A 21,589-nucleotide genomic window follows, 5' to 3' on the forward strand; every position below is an offset into this window, starting at 1 on the left:
GTAAACGTTCACCAATTCCTGAACTCATCTCTCCGGAAAAGCAGCCCTCCCTGGGTTTGGACAAGGCTTTCTAACACATGGCTTCGTTTCTTTGTATCTGGCTGTCATAGGTGGATGACCTCCTAGAAACAGTGACAGATAAATCCATGAAGTTATTGGCCCAAAGACATGCTGAGCTTCAACAGTGTGAGTTTCTAGGGGATGAAATTCTTCAGTCTTCTAAGCAGTTCCAGAGGATATCCAAGAGAACCAAAAGGAAGTATAAATTGAAAAATGTGTGTTTTCCATGTACCTGCTGCTGCTTCTGATTTTCTTCCTGATTTTGCATCAAAGTTATATTCATAGAGATTCTTATCTTTTGGTACATAATCCTTTATAAATTTCTCTTAATCAATAATGGGGGTGGGTTAAAAATATTCTGCCCAATAGTTCTTAAAAAAGATCCTTTTTGAAAAAATGATTTTTAATTCTGAGTCAAGATATGTAATTTTTTGCTTCATAATTCTTACTAATAATAGAAATATTTATCAGGGCATGGAAATTCTCCAAGAAATTTCTCTCTTAATTTGCCAGATGAAATTAGAGGAAGTACGTAAAGATATTATGATGCTTTAATATGACTTCTATTGAGCTAATTTTAAACCTTTATTTTTATAGATAAGAATTTTTATTAAAATTACAGAAATGTAACATTATTAAGGTATGATTCATGTAAAGTGTCATGTTTCTGAACTAAAATAAATGGATAAGGATAGAGCCCAATAAGATATAGACATGTAATTCAATACTTAAGAAAATTATAAGTGATTCAGCCTGAGCTTAACTTTTAAAAAGATCATGAAATCATTTTTGCAAGACTCTTAGAAATGACCCCTATAGAACAAAATGATAGAAAATATTTCAACAAAACATTGAACAACAACATTGCTCAAGCACTAAGGACAGAGATCTAGAAATGCATATTGATTTACTTTGCATCTTGTAATTAGGTCTTACACCAGTGATTCTTAATATCATGGAAACTCTCCCACAAATAAGCTTTCACCACAAACATTTTGTACAGAATCTCACAAGTTCACAGCCCTCCTGAGAGCCTGTTCATGGACTTCATTTTCAAAAATGGTAACAATTTCCAGAAACTGACTCATTTTCTCATGTACATCCTAGAAATGCTGTGTTCTCACTATCTTCCATTTGTTTGGTGAGCAAAGGAACCAGTTAAAAACTACCTAAAATACCAACGAGCACACACATATCTGGCTGGAAAACATTTTATTAAACATTTTTGGATGTTGCTTCCTTTCAACTTTAAGAATAAAAAAGGCATTTCAATAAAAACAAATCTATGATGAAGGCATCTTCCTTAGTGTGAAAAAATGTGAATGAACCGTGCATTAATATTTAAAAGCCAAGTAGTTCACTGCCAAAACTTTAAATATCTCAAGAGTACAACAAATGCTAAACACAGTAAGCTCACGTTGCTACTTCAGTATTCTTGGGAATGGTGAGTGATTAGCTGGTCTATGGTTTAGGATCTGTTTCCATGCTTGTTTCTTGAGCTTCTTCTACTTCCGAGAGCTTTTCATCATCTGCATTTGAGAAAGAAACATAAAACCTTAGTCAAATAATGAATACATGAAAACATTTTTATCCTTTATTAGTGAATATATTTAAAGCAAAGATGGCAAAATGGCAACCTATTACTATAACTGACCCACAAGTGTTTGGTTTTAAAAGTACTACTTTGGTTGTTTTTATTAATTCAATCAAAAATTATGTTATAGACGTCACTTTAAAAAATCTAGCTCTTAGGCTTTTTTTGGGAAACAATCAGAAGATGAGATAACATAAAAATTTGGATCTGGTCAATACAAGGAGCAAGTGTCCAGGTCTCTAAAGCACTTAGTTCATTAAGTATGCAAATGTGCTTATGCACTGATTATTTCACTCACTTATTGCTTGTCTGGATCCTGAATTATTACTTTATAGCAATAAACTATAATAAACCAAGAAAAATTCCAAAACTATCATGCTTGAATTTCTCTTAATTTAAACCACTGGCTATGAATTCAAATTATACACTATTATAAATTCAGACTTCTGTGCATATAATTAGAAAGCTGAACAACTAACATAAGTTATCTTCTAATGCCCTCCCGCTATATTCCTGTTCTGAAATTGAAGGTGTAGTCTCCAAGATGTATATTTTAGAAGACATACACGAGCATTTAAGGATCTTCATAAACATGCGTTTTTCGACTCTTGTTACTTACTTTCCAGTGTTTGCTGAAGTTCATGGATAGTACTCAGAAGAACGTGAAACTGTTTCCTTCTTAATTCCAGCTGTGTTAATAAGAAAAAAATTAATCCCCATTGATCTCTAAACCTATACAGAACACAAAGGCTATCATATTATATGCAAATACCTTATCTTCAACACTTTCTTTAATATGTGAAAGATGCTCTAATTCTTTTCCCAGAGCCTCTAGTTCCCTGAAAAACAAAACAAAACAGTGTTATATTTTACTAGTTGGGGAACAGAATTCATAATTAATATCTAACTTTTTAGTTACTTAATAGTATTTTAAAAATAAAGGATAAGGAGTTATTCTATTACAATGAAACTTAAAACTAAGGAAGATTTCTTCTAAATGTGCACTTATTTCATTAAAATTAAACCTTTTAGATAATTTTTAAAGTACAGGAAAACTTGACAGTGGTAAATTTTAACATTTTTTTCATACTTTTTTTTTTTTGCAAATTGAAGGTTAACTTGAAATACCCTTTGAGCTTTACCCCCAGTCCTCTATTCCCAACTCTGATAATCATATCATTCTAATCCTTTTTTTTTTTAACGCATTTATTTGTATCTCTAAATAATATACAGTATCGGTATATATTTGGGGGGCTCTAACTTTTATAAATGGTTATTATCTGTATGTATTTCAGAAACAAGAATAATTCAAAATTCATTCTGTGTCTTCTGTCTTTCTTTTCACTGATTGTTTTTGAGATCCATATGTCAAAAGGGGACATTTAGTTTATTCTTTTTTATTTTTATTTTTTGGCTGCACCCATGGCATGCAAAAGTTCCCAGGCCAGGGAGCAAACCTGCGCCAAACAGTGACAGTGCCAGATATTTAAACCACCAAGCCACCAGGGAATTCCCTAGTTTATTCTTTTTTTTTTATTTTTAGCATTTTTCAGGTTTATTTTTATAAGAATATAGTTCAGTAGATAAAGGTTATCCAGTTTTTAAGCATCTGTGACCTAATCCATGACTGAAATTGAGCGTGTTCTCAATTCTCTCACACACTAGCTGAGAACAGACGTCACTCTTCCCATCCTGGAGATGACCTACCTGCCAAGAACTGTGGATTTCTACAGGGGTAGGAATATCTTATTTTTTTAATTACTCAATGAATTTTATTACATTTATAGCTGTACAACAATCATCACAACCCAATTTTATACCATTTCCATCCCTAACCCCCAGGCCATTCCCCCACCCCCCCAACCTGTCTCCTTTGGAAACCATTAGTGTTTCAAAATCTGTGAGTCAGTATCTGTTCTGTAAAGAAGTTCATTGTGTCCTTTTTTTAGATTCCACATGTAAGTGATAGTATATGATGTTGGTGTCTCACTGTCTGACTCACTTCACTTAGCATGATAATTTCTAAGTCCATCTATGTTGTTGCAAATGCCATTGTTTCTTTCCTTTTAATGACTGAGTAATATTCCATTGTGTATGTGTACCACATTTTCTTTATCTACTCCTCTGTCGATGGACATTTAGGTTGTTTCCATGTCTTGGCTATTGAATGAACACTGGAGTGCATGTGTCTTTTGGAGTCATGGTTTTCTCTGGGTAGATGCCTAGGAGTGGGATTTCTGGATCAAATAGTAGTTCTATTTTTAGTTTTCTGAGGAATCTCCATACTGTTTTCCACAGCGGTTGCACCAATTTACAATCCCACCAACAGTGTAATAGAATAGGGTTCCCTTTTCTCCACACTCTCTCTAGTATTTATTGTTAGTAGACTTTTTCATGATGGCCATTCTAGCTGGTATAAGGTGGTATCTCATAGTGGTTTTGATTTGCATTTCTCTAATAATCAGTGATGCTGCACATCTTTTCATGTGTTTTTTGGCCATCCTAGTTTAATCTTTATAACTGCTATTTAATATTCTACTATGTGAGTAGATGGTATTCTATTTATTCATTTTTGCATTGATGCATATTACATGCATTTATTTTAGAACTGTAGCCAGAAAGGTTGGAAGAAGGAAAAACCTAATCAAGTGGCATTAGAATATGGAATATTAAAGATCGGACCCTACTTTTGAAACATATGACATAGTCCCATAAAAATGGAATGCATAGACTAGTATGTAAACATTTATGTATGATGATTAATTCCTTTCAAAATAAAGCTCTAAACTTACTTTAATGTCTCATGCCTGTCTGGATGATGCTGGATCACTTTTGCCAAAGCATCATATTCTGAAAGATGAAAATATTTTTTAAGTTAAAAAATTTTTTGAATTTGGTTATCAAAACAAAATGTGTAACATCACAAATCCCTCATAATCACTTTCCCAGTAGGTAAAGAAATAGAGGAGTTCTTTTGTGGCTCAGTGGTTAATGAATCTGACTAGCATGCATGAGAACGCAGGTTCGATCTCTGGCCTTGCTCAGTGGGTTGAGGATCTGGCATTGCCGTGAGCTGTGGTATAGGTTGCAGACGTGGCTCAGATCCTGAGTTACTGTGGCTGTGGTGTAGGCTGACAGCTACAGCTCTAATTCGACCCCTAGTCTGGGAACCTCCATATGCCGTGGGTGAGACCCTAAAAAGTTTTTTAAAGAAAAAAAAAGAAGAAGAAGAAATAGAAACACTGAAGAATGGACAGAGTATTGCCAGTTTCAGTTGATTCAATTATAACTGGAATGATACATGACATCAAAAGTATTCTAAACTAGGATTTTAGTTTCCACTGTTTTTCCATTTACATATCTCCTGGCAGAATACAAAAAGCTACTATAAGCATAAGTGAACTTAAGTCATTATTGATCATCAGGTGGATTGATTCTGAAGAGAATCTTATTCACTATCTGTCCAGCAAATAAAAATATAAGCAAGGTATATTTATAACACCATTAATTTCAGATCTTAGACAATAACAAATTATACTTCTCATCTCAAAGGGAAAGATTTCAAAAGAAACTATTTATAATTCAGGAACTTTATTTCTGCTCTGCTGAAACCTCCAGGATAAGTCATGTATCTCCTAACTTTTCCTATGAAATGATACGTGGCAGCTTTTACTTAAAAGTCCCATTAATCAACAAAAACACTGTAAGACATTTTTAAATGATTTTAGAATTGATACTCTTTTTTTGTTTTTGTTTTTGCCTTATTAAGGCTGAACCTGTGGCATATGGAGGTTTCCAGGCTAGGGGTCGAACCTGAGCTGCAGCTGCCAGGCTACGCCACAGCCACAGCAACACAGGATCTGAGCTGCATCTGTGACCTACACCACAGCTCATGGCAATGCCAGATCCTTAACCCACTGAGAGAGGCCAGGGATTAAACCCACGTCCTTATAGATACTAGTTAGGTTTGTTAACTGCTGAGCCATGACAGGAACTTCAGAATTGATAGTCTTAAATAAGTTGGTATATCTTGCTCTAAATTGGCCACTGCAACCTGAACACATGTATTTTAGATTGAATTCCAAATTATCTTTTAAAAATAAGGCATTAAATGTCATCTTAATTAGCTCATTAGAAAGTAAAATTCATGATTTTGGAAATCAGTGTATTAATTTAAGTGTGATTTTTTTCATAAAAATTTTTTGGATTACAAAATAATATATGCTCAGTATAAAAAAACAAACAGAAGTTCCCAGTGTGGTACACTGAGTTAAGGACCCAGCACAGCATTCCATCCTTGTCCCAGGAACTTCCACATGCTGTGGGAGTGGCCAAAAATAAACAAAACCCCCGAGTCATAAAAACCACAACCCCAAAATTAACCATTTCTATTTCCTTCTAGTTTTTTCATCTATATGTAATGATTGTGACTATACATTATATTTCTTATCTTTCAGTTTATATCATAGGAGGAGCAGTGACATTACAATTATTTTGGAATAGTTGTTACAGACTAAAATAAGACAGATCCTAATTTAAAAACAAAGGACGCTAGAACAAAACTAAACTTTAACCTTCCTCTTATCAGACATTTAGCAGCTTGTAAATATTCTCTTGCTTTGTACTAAACAATAACTCACTGGGCTTAAATTCTTTTTACTTTTTTTTCAAAAGTAGTTCCATCAGACAAACAAAAACAAAACAAAGAGAAGCCGAAATCTAGTGTACTTATATAAATTGCGCTTGCTCATTAACCATAACATTATTCAGGCAAAAGGATATGAGCACAGTAAAAAAAAATGAGTACTTAAGAAATACTTGTTTAGGAGTTCCCTTCGTGGCTCAGTGGTTAACAAACCTGACTACGATCCATGAGGATGGAGGTTTAGTCCCTGGCCTCACTCAGCGGGTTAAGGACCCAGCTTTGCCATGAGCTATGGCGTAGGTCACAGACAACTCAGTCCCATGTTGCTGTGGCTGTGGTGTAGGCCTGCAGCTGCAGCTCTGATTTGACCCCTAGCCTAGGAACCTCCATATGCTGCAGGTTTGGCCCTAAAAAGCAAAAAACAAAACAAAACAAAAACTTGTTTAATCAACACAATCCAACACCCCCCCAAAATTTTTTTATCATGGCCTTCCTTCACTGCTATTTTAAAGAATAATATAGTTTTAAAGAATTAATTTTGGCTCCTAATTATTTTTTAAAATTCAGGTTGATTCTAGTTGAAGATTTCACCTCACAATGTTAAAAACTGCATGAAAATTCTAGTCAGTAATAAAGTATTTGCACACTAAAATCTCACAAAATCCTTACCTTGGCGATTTTTTCGTATTCGTTTTGCCTGAAGAATTTGCTTTTTGCACTCAGCAATTTTTTCATGTGCTCCAGCAATACTACATTCTACATGAAAGGGTTTTTAAGATAGTTAAAACATACATAATCTCCATTCATTTTCAATTTTAAAATGTGTTTTTAAATAAAGTTCCATTGCTAATAATATAGATGCTGGCATTTAAAAAATATCTGTAACCCAAAGTATTGTATCATATTAGGATAATTTTTTGTAGCTAACATTTACTGTGTTTTTTATATTAATACTATTATTATTTTACCACTAACCAAAAAAATTAGCAGATATTTTTCCCTTAGACCATAAAAAATATAATTACAAATTGAAACAATAATTATTTTAAATTTCTTTACCTATTTCTTTGTAAATTTTTTCATAATTTTCCATTTCTCTGAGATTCATGTCATATACCAGCAAAGTTTTACCCATTGAAAATTCGCATTGGGACAGTGTGCTCAGCATACGTTGGTATTGGCTGTATCTAATGAAAAAGAGAGAAAAAGAAGATAAAAGACTTTTATGAATCTCCAGTTGAATTATTATAGTACAGACACAGATTTACTAAGCAAATTATACCACATTCTGGGAGAATCATTTGCTTTATTTAAAATAATTTAGAATATCTGTCCTTTATGTTTTCTTTTTCCAAATGTCATTTACTTGAATTTATACACTGTATTAGTTACAAATGCAAAGAAAGGACTATAGTTCTTAGCAATATAAGCTTAAATCAAACAACTATTTGTTGAATTTTGTTTAAAATACTATTTAAAATGTTTTGATTAAGATGGTTTTTTCTTCACAATTCTGTTGTCAGAATTTTTTCACTATGCAATTATTTATCTATGTGAAAAGCTAATTCAAATTATGAAAAAACTTTTTTTTTTTTTTTTTTTTTTTGCTTTTTAGGGCTGCACACATGGCATATGCAAGTTCCCAGGCTAGGGGTCAAATAGGAGCTACAGCTGCCAGCCTACACCACAGCCACAGCAATTCAGGATCCAAGCTGTGTTCGAAACCTATACCACAGCTTAGGCAATGCCGGATCCCCGACCCACTGAGCAAAGCCAGGGGTTGAACCCACATCCTTATGGATATTAGTCGGATTTGTTTCCACTGCCCCACAAAGGGAACTCCTGAAGAAACATTTTTAAGTTAAAAAGTTATTATACATAAAACCTTTCCAGCACCTTTTTATTAGTGTGTTTTAAAAAGGAGAAAATTTCAGTTAGCTGTTTTATTTTACTGAACATTTTAAAACATTTAAACCTTTAATTTTTTATTTTTTGTCTTTTTGCCATTTCTTGGGCCGCTCCAGTGGCACATGGAGGTTCCCAGGCTAGGGGTCGAATCGGAGCTGTAACCGCCGGCCTACGGCAGAGCCACAGCAACGCAAGATCCGAGCCGCGTCTGCGACCTACAGCACAGCTCACAGCAACGCTGGATCATTAACCCACTGAGCAAGGGCAGGAACCGAACCCGCAACCTCATGGTTCCTAGTCGGATTCGTTAACCACTGTGCCACCATGGGAACTCCAAAACATTTAAACCTTTAAAAGCAACCAAATGAATGAGTCTGAACTTAATCTTCATTTCTTCTTACCACTACGTAGGCCTTCTACACATTTTAATAAACATAAAGCAGGCCTCTAAAGATAAGGCCAGAAAAAATCTACTCTGGATTAACTGAAAGTTGACTTCATTGGACATTTAAGGCGAGTGAAAAATCTGAAATAGTAACAGGACTGGTATATAGTCTAAAATCACATCAAGACATTAGCATAGAAACAATAGCAAAATGAAATACCCTTCTTCCTGGGATCCAGAGTTGCACCATTTAATGAAACTTTTCACTAGCAGATTAATTCTCCGATCATCTCCAGCACCATCTCCATCAATTAGGAGACGCTTCCTTATGACTTCGTCTGGAGGAAAGAATAATGTGACTTAAGATGACTGTCTGGCTCTTCTTAACTTTCAGGGACAAATAACCCAAACCACTACTCATTCATTCATCCAAAAGAAAATTACTGAAATGTAAATATTCTTAGTGCCACTTAAGTACACTTAATGCACACTTAAAATGATTAAAATGGTTAAATATTGTTAGGTTTAAATATAATTTTTATATGTAAAATTATATATTTTAAATATGATATGTATATGCATATATACGGAACATTATTAAGTATCTATTGTGACAGGCAGTGTTCTAGGGAACTGGGGTTACAGCAGTGAAAAGTCTTGCCCTCACAGAGCTAGCATTCTTCTGCTAGGTTGTTGAATACAAATAATTTTCAGTTACAACCAGGGCAATAAACCAATAATTCTTGGAGAACTTTTTTTTTTTTTGTCTTTTCTATGGCCGCACTCACGGCATATGGAGGCTCCCAGGCTAGGGGTTGAATCGGAGCTGAAGACGCCGGCCTATACCACAGCCCACAGCAACGCCAGATCCTTAACCCATGAAAGAGGCCAGGGATGGAACCCACAACCTCATGGTTCCTAGTCGGATTCATTAACCTCTGCGCCACGACAGGAACTCCAGAGAACTTTTTTTTTTAACCTGTTCAGAAAGAAAGAAGTCTGAAGCACTCATGCATCTGACTAGTGTAAGGTACTGGTAAAAGGAACAGAAAAGATTGAAAAGATATAGTGGCAGACTAGGAAAAGAGAATGAGAGATGGATCAGCAAAAGAATAGGTTTCTTCTTCTTTTTTTAAATTGTAATTTAGTTATTGTATCAGTCATGTTTCTTTCCCCATGAGGGCTTTGTTTTTTAAAATAAGTTTGTTTCATTTTTGCGCCAAGGAAAAGAAAAAGAGAGAAAGGAATAGAAAAGCAGTGCACACGATGATGATCAACAAGTGGGGTCCCAAAGGGCCGGCCTGGCAGCTCTAAGCAAATGTTCTTCCTGGACAAGGTAATGCTGGATCATAACAAGAGAAAGGCAAATTGAAACCACAGTAAGATTATCATCTTCATCTATCAGATTGGCAAAGATCAAAAGACCTGATAATACGTGTTGGCAAGGGTGTTGAGAAATCGCACTTAAACACACTGATGGAATGTAAACTGGTGCCCTCTTTGCAGGGCAGCTGGGCAATAGCAAACAATATTCAAAATGCACATAATTTTGAACCCCATTATGCCAGTTCTAGGAATTCACCCTATAGATACATGCACACCTGTGCACAAAGATAAATGTGAAGGCATGTTCTTAACAGTGCTGTTTGTAGCAGAAAGACTGCAAACCTAAACATTCACCAGTAAGAGACTGGCTAAATTATGAAACATTTATTAAATGTAATATTATACAGCCAGAAAGATAGCATGGATGTATACACTGATACAAAAAAAAAAAATCTCCTTAGATATTAAGTAAAATTAAAACAGAACAGGTGCAGAGAAACATGTCGTTTGCTGCCATTTATGTAGAAAGGAAAGAGGCTGTGTGTGAGCACAATTACACCCACCACACTTATATGTGTTATGTATTCAGAGAATATCTTTGGAAGGATACACCAGAAACTGGTAATAGTGGCTGTTTTTGGTGAGAAGGATTGAAGATGGAAGATAAGAAAAGATTTAATTTTTATGCGACTTTTTAGGATTGTCTTTGTTTTTTATCATGTTCATGCATTAAAAAAATTTTTTAAAGAATAATTCCTGGAGGAGTTCCCGTTGTGGCACAGTGGTTAATGAATCCGACTAGGAACCATGAGGTTGTGGGTTCGATCCCTGGCCTAGCTCAGTGGGTTAAGGATCCGGCGTTGCCGTGAGCTGTGGTGTAGGTTACAGATGCGGCTCGGATCCCGAGTTGCTGTGGCTGTGGCATAGGCTGGTGGCTATAGCTCTGATGAGACCCCTAGCCTGGGAACCTCCATATGCTGCAGGAGCGGCCCTAGAAAAGGCAAAAAGACAAAATAATAATAATAATAATAATTCCTGGAGAGCCTGAATGATGAATCAACAGCACAATCTTTATAAACAATGGTTCCTGTGTGTAGGCAGAAGTATTTTTGAGTGCAGGTGTAGTGGACATAAACTTTGGAAGGCAAATGGCTCCAGTTTTAAAATCTATTCTGTGACAGCATCAGATAAACATTTTTTAGGACTGGGTTTTTTCCTCAGAGTCATGGCATTGACTGCTCAAGCTACAGATTCATCAGGTGTTTTAATTTTACACTTTAAAATGTAAACTAGGGGAGTTCCTGTCATGGCACAGCAGAAACATGAGGACGTGGGTTTGATCCCTGGCCTCGCTCAGTGGGTTAAGGATCCGGTGTAGCTGTGAGCTGTAGTGTAGGTCCCAGACATAGCTTGGATTCCGCATTGCTGTGGCTGTGGTGTAGGCCCGTGGTCACAGCTCCAATTCAACCCCCAGCCTGGGAACTTCCATATGATGCTGGTGCGGCCCAGAAGAAGTCAAAAAATAAAATGAAATAAAAGGTAAACTAATGCTTTCTATTTTTAAACACCAACAATGTTACTTGAGGAGACTGAGACAATACACAGTCCTTGAAGTGATTAAAATACAGAACATGAAATTGATTTTTTAAAATTACCAACTTTTTAACCTTACCGAAAGTAAACATCCAGTAGGTAAGCAGACCAGTGGTCAATTGATGCTGTGTAGTTTCTTTTTGATTTTATCTCTATTTGTCCAAGCCCCTGAAAAATCCTATCTCCCTCCCAGTTACCCAGGCACACTATTTTGAGGACCAGGGATTTCAAATGTAAATGCAATTTAGAAAATAGGGAGTAGGGGCATGAGGTATGAGAACCTAAAAAAGCTATTACCAGATGGTTTGAAAGAGATTTTTAAAGTTGGGTGACTAACTAAAAATGTTTCAAACACATTTTGTGGTCATTTTTGCTGTATTCTTAAGATATGTGCACTTTATATATGTGGGTGTAATATCCCAATTACACAAATTTTTGAAAAATGTTTAAAGCATTGCACAGGCCAAGTAGACTTGGGAAAAAGATTTATGAGGGCCTATCCTATGTCTTGTTCATTCTGTTTCCTATCTAGCTCCTCACACTGTGTCTTGACATTTCTGATGCTCAAAAAATATTTTTGAATTAGATTTGTGGTACCTGCCTGGGACCATCTGCCCTTCAAAGGGCTTTGTCTCAAAAAAACACTGCTCATTAGGACTAGCAGGCAACTATCTTATTTTCAGGCCCAAAGCAGAGAATTCTCTTCTTGTACAAATGACTTGAATATTTGATTAATGAGCAGATGTGTCCATAGGTACCACAGTAAGTTCTGAGGACAGGAAATAAAGGACCTGAGATCTTTCACTCTAGTTGGAGAAATAACACATAAATGAATATACATATACACACAGAGGAGTGACACAGACAACAGCAAGAGATTAGAAGGAGAGCTTTCTTTAACCTGGGGGGGAACAGGGAAAGACGATTTTGAGCTGCTCTTTTGATGCTTGAAAATCAACAATCAAAAAAGCAAAAAGGGAGTTCCCGTCGTGGCGCAGTGGTTAATGAATCCGACTAGGAACCATGAGGTTGCGGGTTCGGTCCCTGCCCTTGCTCAGTGGGTTAACGATCCGGCGTTGCTGTGAGCTGTGGTGTAGGTTGCAGATGCGGCTCGGATCCCGAGTTGCTGTGGCTCTGGCGTAGGCCGGCGGCTACACCTCCAATTCGACCCCTAGCCTGGGAACCTCCATATGCCGCGGGAGCGGCCCAAGAAATAGCAACAACAACAACAACAACAACAAAAGACAAAAAAAAAAAAAGCAAAAAGGCATTTTAACAATATCTATTAAAATGTCAAATAATGCATACTGTTCGACCCAACAATCCTAGATATACATGCACCTATGCAATATGACATGTTCATCAATGGGAGACTAGATAAATAAATTTTGGTGTAAGAGTATGATGGAACACTATGAAGCCACAAAAAACAAAGAATGAGGAAACAGCTGTGTACTGATATAGAGAGAACACTTAATATAACTTGTTAGAAGAGCAAGGTGAAGAATAGTATTTATGGCATGTTTCCTTTTCAGATAAATATGGGGAAAATAAGAATATATACTCATATGTTTATATTTACACAGGTATCCTGGAATGACATATAAGAAACTAATAAAAGGGGTTACCATGGGATTGGGGCAGTATAAGTTGGGTAGATGGAGAGCAGGCCGAAAGTCGGGCAAAATATTTTTTATATCATTTGAATTTTGATCACACAGAATCTGTCAGTTGCTGTTTGAAAAAGAAAGCCATGATTGTGGTGATGTGGTATGGTGATTGTGGTATCATAGGTGTTTGTATATGTCTAAATGTATTGAATTGTACACAAAAGTGCAGTTCTTCATAAATCGATTACACCTCAATAAAGCTGTTTGAAAGGAAGGAAGGAAGCAAGCAAGCAAGCAAGCAACCTAAAGTCCTTTCCCTGTCCCCTGCTGTAGGTGGGGAGACAGTTGGGAGCTGCAGCAGAAGTGAGGAATGAAAGGCTGGGTCTGGGATGTGGGTACACTAAAGCACTAGGGGAGGCAGGGCTTGTGAAGACAAATGTAGAGATCCAAGGACATAAGGGCAGTTAGAGGTCAGATTGTGGAAGTCCACTCCAGTAGATGCCATACTGGTAGACTTGGACCTTGGTGGTGGGCAACTGAGAGTTGCTGAAGATTCATGGGTAGGACTTTCTAGGAGAGTCAAGCTGAGGGTAGTATACAAAATAGATTGTCACTGGGAGTGTTCAAAGGCAGGGAGGCTGGCTAGGAGACTACTCAGGCAGATGCACACAGTGGGAGCTAAACTGGCATGAATTAAAGCAGAGATTAGTATCACAGGTCCTGGAAGGCAGATTAGGACTAAACAGAGACTTGGTTAGGAAAAGGCAGGGGCCAAGGCCAGTGCTGAGCAGCACGAGTAGGACTGGTCTCATTAGTACAGATAGCACAGAGGATTCACTATCCAGGCACTCACAGGCCTTTTTCCTACTTTAGTCCTATCCCTCTTGTCTACAGAGCACTTCTTCACAGGCAAACCCTGGGCCAGAAGTCAAGAACTGGGGCCCATGTTCTGGTTAGTCCACAGTGGTGTTTTTGCGTGTGTTACCAGCCTCATCTATAAAAAAATGGGAATAAAACTTTCCACTTCATGGGACTGCTGTGAAACTTTACAGATATAAAAGTTTACAAAGGAGCATTTTCATGATAGGAAAGCAAAAATGAAAAAAAAAAAAGGTTATTCTTATCTTAATGTTAAATTTAAATCACAACTTAATGTTAAAACATGAGCAAACCTTGGAGACAAATTTATGGATCCATCTATATACCATTATAGATATATATTATGCATTTACATATACAAAGTTTTGCCCAGTTGTGATTTCTCACAAATTGCTTCTGTCTCAAGCTTCTAATGTGAGGTCATGGTATTTTTAGCATAAACTACATAGATAGATGCTACCTAGGAAATTTTCTGGGGATGAAAATGACTGAAATAACATATGTGTATGTATATGTATATATATATATATATATATATAGTACAGAGCAGAGCAGAGTTCCAACAGCAACAAAATAAAACAGAAGGGTAAGTTGTCAGTTTGAAAATAGCTTCTGTTCTTTTAAATTGTAAAGATGGCCACCTGCTGACAATTCCCAACTGTCAGCATTATTATTTTTAATGGTACTTTATCAGTTGGCTCTAGACTGAACACACCTAAAACATGTTCTGTTTACTGTATACACTGACTTCATAAATTACTATCATGCCTGAAGCTCTCTGTAAGCAATTTGAATACTAATTAATTCTGGTGGGCCTTGGTCCACCTGTAAAAACAGTGAAAATGGCTTAGACACTATTTCAGTGATGTTATCAACATCATTCCTTAGTTGTCAGTTACCTTCTCTACTGACTACAAGGATCAAACCCATTTGGAAAAAGCTTTGAAACAAAAACACTTAACACCCTCTCTGAGAATGGTGGTTTTCCACCTGACTTTAGGCTTGTAGGAAGACTTTCTACCTGATTCAGTTATGCATTGTACCATAACTGTACCTACAAAATGTCTGCCATGCAAAATTACTTTCAAATCAGTTATGACACATGTATGGTGATAAGTAAATACCTACTTGCAAAATCAGCATGCATTTTACACCCTTTCCTGTCTTACATGCCACCCTATACCTCGGGTGTATCTTAATCAATAATTTTTTTTTCTTTTATCTTTTTAGGGCCACACCCACAGCATATGGAGGCTCCCAGGCTAGGGGATGAATTGGAGCTGTAGCTGCTGGCCTACGCCACAGCCACAGCAGCGCGAGATCGAGCCAAGTCTTCAACCTACACCACAGCTCACAGCAACACCAGATCCTTAACCCACTGAGTGGGGCCAGGGATGGAACTGGAGTCCTCATGGATGCTAGTTGGGTTCATTAACCACTGAGCCACAACAGGAACTCCTTAATCAACAAAATTGATTAAGATACTGAATAAGTCTCAAAAATCCTTTTAAAGGGTTAGATTTTAGTACCTGATTTTCCATAAGTAGAGAGGCTGGAAGAACTATCTCCTTTACAGTAACAAAACCAGCTCACCATTTCCAAGCCTCTGGTCAGATGACACAGACATCTTAGTTGTGGAAAGGACAAGTTCTCATAAACCCAAACTAACATTCCTTTCAAAGCCCCTAATTGTTATCTCCTCAAAGTAGCTATTAAAACTTTGACTACAAAACAAGTTTTCATAGCATCTTGGAGCAAATATTCAAAAAAGGAATGAGAAGAACAATCTGGAAAATGATGGTAGGCAAAGTTGCAAAACACTTACTTTACGGACAGGTCAAGGCTTGACAGTCAGTGGTGAGAGCCTGTTATGCAACTTCCTCCTGGGGCTAAGCTAGTGTCAAATGTGCCTCCCCATGTGCTAGACCTCACAGCACCCAATCTCTCCTGCTTTTAAGAAACAGCAATTCTGTGATCTAACTGTGAGGATCAGCATTTCCTTTCTAAAGGCAGTTTAGCAAGAAATTCTGCAGGCACACAAACCCATTAGTGGCTTTTTCTTGGTGTTCCTAAGCACTCTTGATCCAAACTGAAAACCACAGGAAGGGCTAATTGGAGAAAAGATTACAGGGGAAAAGACAGCTAGCTGGCTACTAGGAGGCCAATGTAGCAATACTTATTAAAAACACATCTTCTAGAAATGATTCCCACAGGTGTCAAAGACATCTATGCATATATCTCCATTGTCATGCTATTTCTACAAAACCTGGATGTAAAAAAAAATGTTTAGAAGGGGACTAATTTTAAAAAAACAGAACATTATGAAAGAATAAGGTAGAAAGAGCTTCAAAAGGTAGTAAAAAGTTTCAAGATATTAATTATGTGTAAAACTTTAAACTGTATATATGTCCTGGCACACCAACTAACATATACATATGCTAACAATATGCTAAGTAAAGTTCTAAGTGCTTTTCACATATTAAGACACTTAATCCTCAGAGTATGCCTAAAAAGTAGATACTATTACCCATATTTTACTAATAAAGGAACTGAAAGTTACTTGTCCAAATTAAATCTCACAGGAGGTAAGGAGGAGTGTTAGGACTCAAACTCAAGAGTCTTGGCACTAGAGAAGGTGGTTTTTACCTTTTATGGCATTTCAAAATCATTCTGGAAGGGTACACAAAAACCCTTTACAGTAATTACCTCTCAGGAGAGGAGTTAGCAGTGGAGGGTGGAAAGGAAGGTTTTCACTTGCCACGTGATGCATTTCTTCTTCAATTTCCTGAAGTGTATTATTTTTCTTCACCATATCAACAGTGATTATCTGGATAGAGAGCTTAATTTTGAGTGATCTTTCTTTTCTGTATTAAAAATTCTAATCAGTGTTCTTTAATACATCTGTGATGTGTTAAAAAAGAAAACTGGCTTGACTTGACCTATTAACAAGAGGAGAGACTACGGCCATGTAAAAACAATGTGTGTGCAGATTCCTGTTAGATTTATCACTAGATCATCATTGCTTATGGGTTATTAAGCTGAATTACATATATCCCATTGTGTTACATTCCTCATGGTAAAATAACACCTAGTTCCTCCTTTCAAAAGGACTAAGACCAACAACATTAAGACACAAAAAAGGCAGGTGGAATGAATAATAAATAAGATGGTTTGATTCCTCCATGTAAATATTGATCTCTCGTGAGATACTTAGGCCCAGTCTAAATAAATTGCTGATGCCAGAGTAAATTACATAAACCAAAATTAAATTAAAAATTAAAAAAAGAAAAGCAAAAAAAATTAATGTTGAGGTCCTTTGTTTTTCTCTAGATTTAAAGGTTTAGAGTATAGCCCTAATAAAGTCAAGGTTCAAACTCCCATCTTGCTTTGAGATACCATTTATCTTGGGTAAAGAAATATTTAATAATTGAACTGTTTCACTAACTCCTATGCTGGGATCAGAGATGAGGGAACAAAGTAGGCAAATCCACTGGCACTAGCGAAAAAAAAGCCAAACAAACCCTTTGGCCACATATGTCTAATTAACATTGGATCAGCAACTGAAATCACAGTAACAGCAGCAGCAGACAGTGTTTATACGCTCCTATTTGATGACCATACCTTTTGTTTGTTTTCCTTCACTCTGAAAAGTGTTCTGGTTTGGACAAGCAATTAAATGGTCACTCAACTTTGAAGTGCCTTACTATATTATCACACTTCATCCTTGGAAGAAACCCTAGAAAGTATGTATTATTATCCTCCTTTTACAGATGAGAAGTGTCACCTCTTTAAGTCAGAGGCAAATATACACAGTTATATTATTAGAAAGTCATAGTGCCATTCCATTACTCTGTCATATTGTTCATGGACATATTAAAAGCTATTATTTCAAGTTTTAAGCAGCATATTATCCATGCATTACACCTTCTAATTTAAAACAAAACAAAAAAACGATACTGTCAAAACCACCAAGCTCTATTAGATGGAATGTACAGCCATATCCCGCTCCCCACCACCCTTCTCAATTCCCATCTGTTTCTCCGGCATGTCAAGATACATACCTAATGTTCTCTGTGCTGCAAAAGTGCTTCTGAAATTTCTATCAAGGTACTAACACTGTTTAACACCCTTTAAATTAACACATACAAAATACAAACTGTGAACATAGTTTAAATTAACAGTGACAACATCTAAACTATTTTTCAGTTAGCCAAAATGCTAGGGTGCAACAGAGAGAGAATGGCTTTGCCAATAACTAGCTATGTGACAGTAAGCCACCAACCTCTGAGGATCTCTGTTTGTCCATCTAAAGATGATGGTACTGGTGATAATATTTATAGTTCAGTATCTATAAATAACAATACAGTATCTCTCTCCTTCCCTTTGAGGAGGACAGTTCCTCAAATTAACCAATGTGTCTTTGTACAGGAAATAGTTTCTCCCCCAAAGCTCCTAGACCAATTGGATATGCAGAATAAGGATTACAAAGGCATGGCACCTTGCCCGGTACTCACATTCGTAAAGGGACATCAGCCCCCCTCTAAGCGCCACAAACTGGTATTGGTACTCCTCCAAGAATTTTGCAGAAGGATGATAAGAGATATGGAGACCACCCACTTCTCAGTCTTCTCCACCACCATCATCATAATCCAAGCCCACCTCTTCTCTCACTTGGAATACTCCTCGTTGACCTCTCTGCTTCCATTCTTGCCTTCTTAGAATCTGTTCTCTACAGAGCAACTCAGAATGATCGAAAAGATGATTCTGATCACTAACTCTTCTGCCTGAAATCCTCCAATCATTTCTGATCCTGATCCTCCTTTCCATGACCTGCAAAGCTCTTCAAGAGCTGTTTATTTCTCTGACCTCCTTTTGTACCACTGGTCCACCTGGATCCAGTGGCCTTCCATATCATCCCTAAAGGGCACAGAGCTTGCTTTCACAGTACTTTCCTGGGCTCTTCACACAGGTGATCACTTCAGGCCTTAACTTTAAATGTCACTTTTCAGAGGTCATACTTAATTACCCGTTTTAACCTGTTGGCACCATGCCATTACTTTCATATTCCATCTAGTTCATTCCCAGAATCTAATTATGTTCTTTCTCAGAAATTATCTTACCTATTTGATTGCATGCTATTCCTTCCCTCCCCTAAGCAAGAGCTTTGTACCATCTACAGTTATAACCAGCACTGTGCCGAGAAGGCGTGCAATAGATATTTGTTGACCTATTACACATATTACTCACTCTTGCTTCATTCTTACCAAAAGCTCAGTTGAGGATAACCAAGTTTACAAGTGGTTCTCCACCTGGAATACCACTCTGTCTACATCTAGTTATCCTTCAAAAATGGGATTATAGAGTTCCATTGTAGATACAGCACTGTCACTGCAGTAGCTCAGGTCGATGCTGTGCCAAGGGTTTGATCTCTAGCCTGGTAACTTTCTTTTTTTTTTCTTTTTTGTCTTTTTAGGGCCACATTCACGGCATATGGAGGTTCCCAGGCTAAGGGTCGAATCAGAGCTGTAGCCACTGGCCTACGCCACAGCAATGCCAGATTGGAGCCTCATTTGCAACCTATACCACAGCTCATTGCAGTGCAGGATGCTTAACCCACTGAGCAAGGCCAGGGATCCTCATGGATACTAGTCAGATTCGTTTCCGCTGAGCCATGAAGGGAACTCCTGGGAACTTTCATATGCCTCCAGCACAGACAAAAAAAAATTAATAATAATGGGACTAAGAGTAAATTTTTTTGAGGAGTTCCTGCTGTGGCACAGTGGGTTAAGAATCCAACTGCAGCCGCTTGAGTCACTGTGGAGGTCTGAATTGGATCCCCTGCCTGGTGCTGGGTTAAAGGATCCCAGTTGCTACACCTGAGGCTTAGATTCAATCTCTGGCCTGGGGCTTCCATATATCATGGGTGCAGCCATTAAAAAAAAAAAAGAAAGAAAGAAAGAAAACCAAAAAGTAACTTTTTGAGGAGTCTTTCTGATCTCTGAGAATGGATAAGCCTTCTTTGTTACATGCTTCTGCAGTTCTCAACCTTGAACTTCCTCTGTGGTAACATTTGGACCCTTAAAACCAATTATCTCATGTGTCATTCCCACTAGACTGGGTCCTCAGAGGAGAAAAAGGTCTCGCCTCTTGGTTCTGAGCAGTAATCCCAAGGACTAGCTGAGGTAGGATAAAAACCTGCTGAATAAATGACACTGGAATGAAGCAAAGTTAAAACTTCCCATAAAGCTCCTGAACCTCGAAGAGTTTGCACTTTACCACTCCTTATCATGATCACAAATTTGGGCCTATTACTCTTCTTCCCATGGCCGGGTCCTTTAATTCGGAGACCCTGCCAACCTCCAACTCTTAAGAAATGTTATCTCTATAGGCACGTAAGGTTACTGGTCATTCTTTCTTCACATAGATCCATCGCCCCTAGGTCTCCCCTTCCCAATGTCAAAGGACTTCCTCACTTCCTAACTGGATAACTTCTTAGGTTCTCCCTCCAGTTGCTCACCATGCTTGTCCACCTTCCCCAAAGTGTCACTTTATTTCTGCTCTCAGTCTGGAGACCACCCCGTGGGCCTCTCCTCACATGGGTCCACCTTCCTCAACTGTCCTCACAACTTTACAGAAACGCAGCTCCCGCCCCTCCCCCACTCTATTCCAGCTGACAAACCACCCTCCCCTACACACAGACACACGTAAAGGAATCTTTTGTTGCCCTGATATATCCTAGGTCTCCTGCCTTATACTGGCTCCACTTAATCCCCCTGGCACAGTCCTTGATGGTCCTTCAGACACCCCGTTCGCATCTATTCTTTTCAGAATTTGTCCCCAGATCCCTCTGCCTACTCGCAGTCCAGGGCCAGTTCTCAGGCCCCAGTGTCATTGTCTGGGGAACGTTCAGTCTGTCCAGAGGACTCCTCCAGGTGTCATCCTCTGTACATTGACAACTCTGGTACTCTCGTCCTGGGACTTCTCCCTTCTTTCTGGATTGCTCAGAAACCCCCGCCCCATCCCTGGAGTTCCCACTATCTACCAGCCCTCTATAGATCCGGACCCCCAGCTGCAGGGCCTCTACCCTTACACCCCTTCGCCGGCTCTTGGACCCTATCACCGCACCAAGGGCTCCCTCACCACATCCTCCGACAGACTGGACCCCTTCCGGCTACCACCCGCCGGCGCACCGCTGCCAGCCTCCCCGGGCCCCCACGTGGGCTCCCGGCCCACCGATGACCCTCCCAGTGCACCCTCCCCACGTCCGGCGAGGCCCCGGGGAGCCCGAGGGGGATGGGGAGGGCTCCGGGAGAGGCCTAAGAGCTCGGGGGGAAGCGGTTGGGAAACCTTGGGTCTCCGAGGGGGCTGATCGCAGAGGCGAGGGGCTCCCGGAAGCCGCGGGGAAGGCCAAGGGTCTTGGGGGAGGCGGCGGCTGGGGGCCGGGGAGGCCGCGCGGCTCGGGGGAGCGGGCCGGGGCGATGGCGAGCGGGCCTCACCGTCAGTCACGGCTCCCATGGCGTGCGCGGCGGCGGCGGCGCAAGCTGAGGCGGCGGTTGGCGGCGGCGGAGGTCAAACTCCCACAATGCAGC

General features: G+C 38.6%; 2 protein-coding genes across 13 annotated transcripts in view; one reads left to right on the forward strand and one right to left on the reverse strand.

The window, feature by feature from the left end:
• The window catches only part of C13H3orf49 (chromosome 13 C3orf49 homolog), a 127,250-nt gene extending 124,278 nt beyond the window's left edge, over nucleotides 1-2,972 (forward strand). For all 3 annotated transcript variants that reach the window (XM_084988855.1, XM_084988856.1, XM_013981845.3), the window contains exon 5: nucleotides 111-2,972. In XM_084988855.1, the coding sequence (XP_084844981.1) occupies nucleotides 111-308 (198 nt within the window). In that variant the 3' untranslated portion in view covers nucleotides 309-2,972. The remainder of the gene's footprint in view (nucleotides 1-110) is intronic.
• On the reverse strand, nucleotides 1,256-21,536 carry THOC7 (THO complex subunit 7). Of its 10 annotated transcripts, none has more exons than XM_084988858.1 (10): nucleotides 21,497-21,536; nucleotides 18,515-18,729; nucleotides 16,707-16,827; nucleotides 8,813-8,930; nucleotides 7,359-7,486; nucleotides 6,969-7,055; nucleotides 4,447-4,504; nucleotides 2,427-2,493; nucleotides 2,274-2,343; nucleotides 1,256-1,589 (listed from the first exon to the last, which is right to left on the reverse strand). In XM_084988858.1, the coding sequence occupies exons 3-10, from the start codon at nucleotides 16,810-16,812 to the stop codon at nucleotides 1,522-1,524; spliced, it is 702 nt and encodes a 233-aa protein (XP_084844984.1). In that variant the 5' UTR covers nucleotides 16,813-16,827; nucleotides 18,515-18,729; nucleotides 21,497-21,536; the 3' UTR covers nucleotides 1,256-1,521. The 10 variants fall into 10 exon arrangements, with proteins under 10 accessions (XP_084844984.1, XP_084844983.1, XP_084844985.1 ...); XM_084988857.1 differs by having other exon boundaries at nucleotides 21,348-21,536; XM_084988859.1 differs by lacking the exon at nucleotides 21,497-21,536 and adding an exon at nucleotides 18,062-18,128.
• Between the last annotated feature and the right edge of the window lie 53 nt (nucleotides 21,537-21,589).

The sequence above is a fragment of the Sus scrofa genome, chromosome 13 (assembly GCF_054392235.1).
Source record: "Sus scrofa isolate SSC_HxYL_T2T_F1_AM1 chromosome 13, Sscrofa_HxYL_maternal_Yorkshire_Landrace_v2.0, whole genome shotgun sequence".
NCBI classification, from domain to species: Eukaryota; Metazoa; Chordata; class Mammalia; order Artiodactyla; family Suidae; genus Sus; species Sus scrofa.

Bases quoted from the DNA above. Each gene is read 5' to 3' on its own strand.
- THOC7 (XM_084988858.1), bottom strand. From the start codon at position 16,812: ATGGTGAAGAAAAATAATACACTTCAGGAAATTGAAGAAGAAATGCAT. The intron at 7,056-7,358 runs GTAAAGAAATTT...CCTTTCATGTAG, and splicing joins AAAAATTTACAAAGAAATAG to AATGTAGTATTGCTGGAGCA. The intron at 1,590-2,273 runs GTAAGTAACAAG...TCTCAAATGCAG, and splicing joins ACTTCAGCAAACACTGGAAA to ATGATGAAAAGCTCTCGGAA.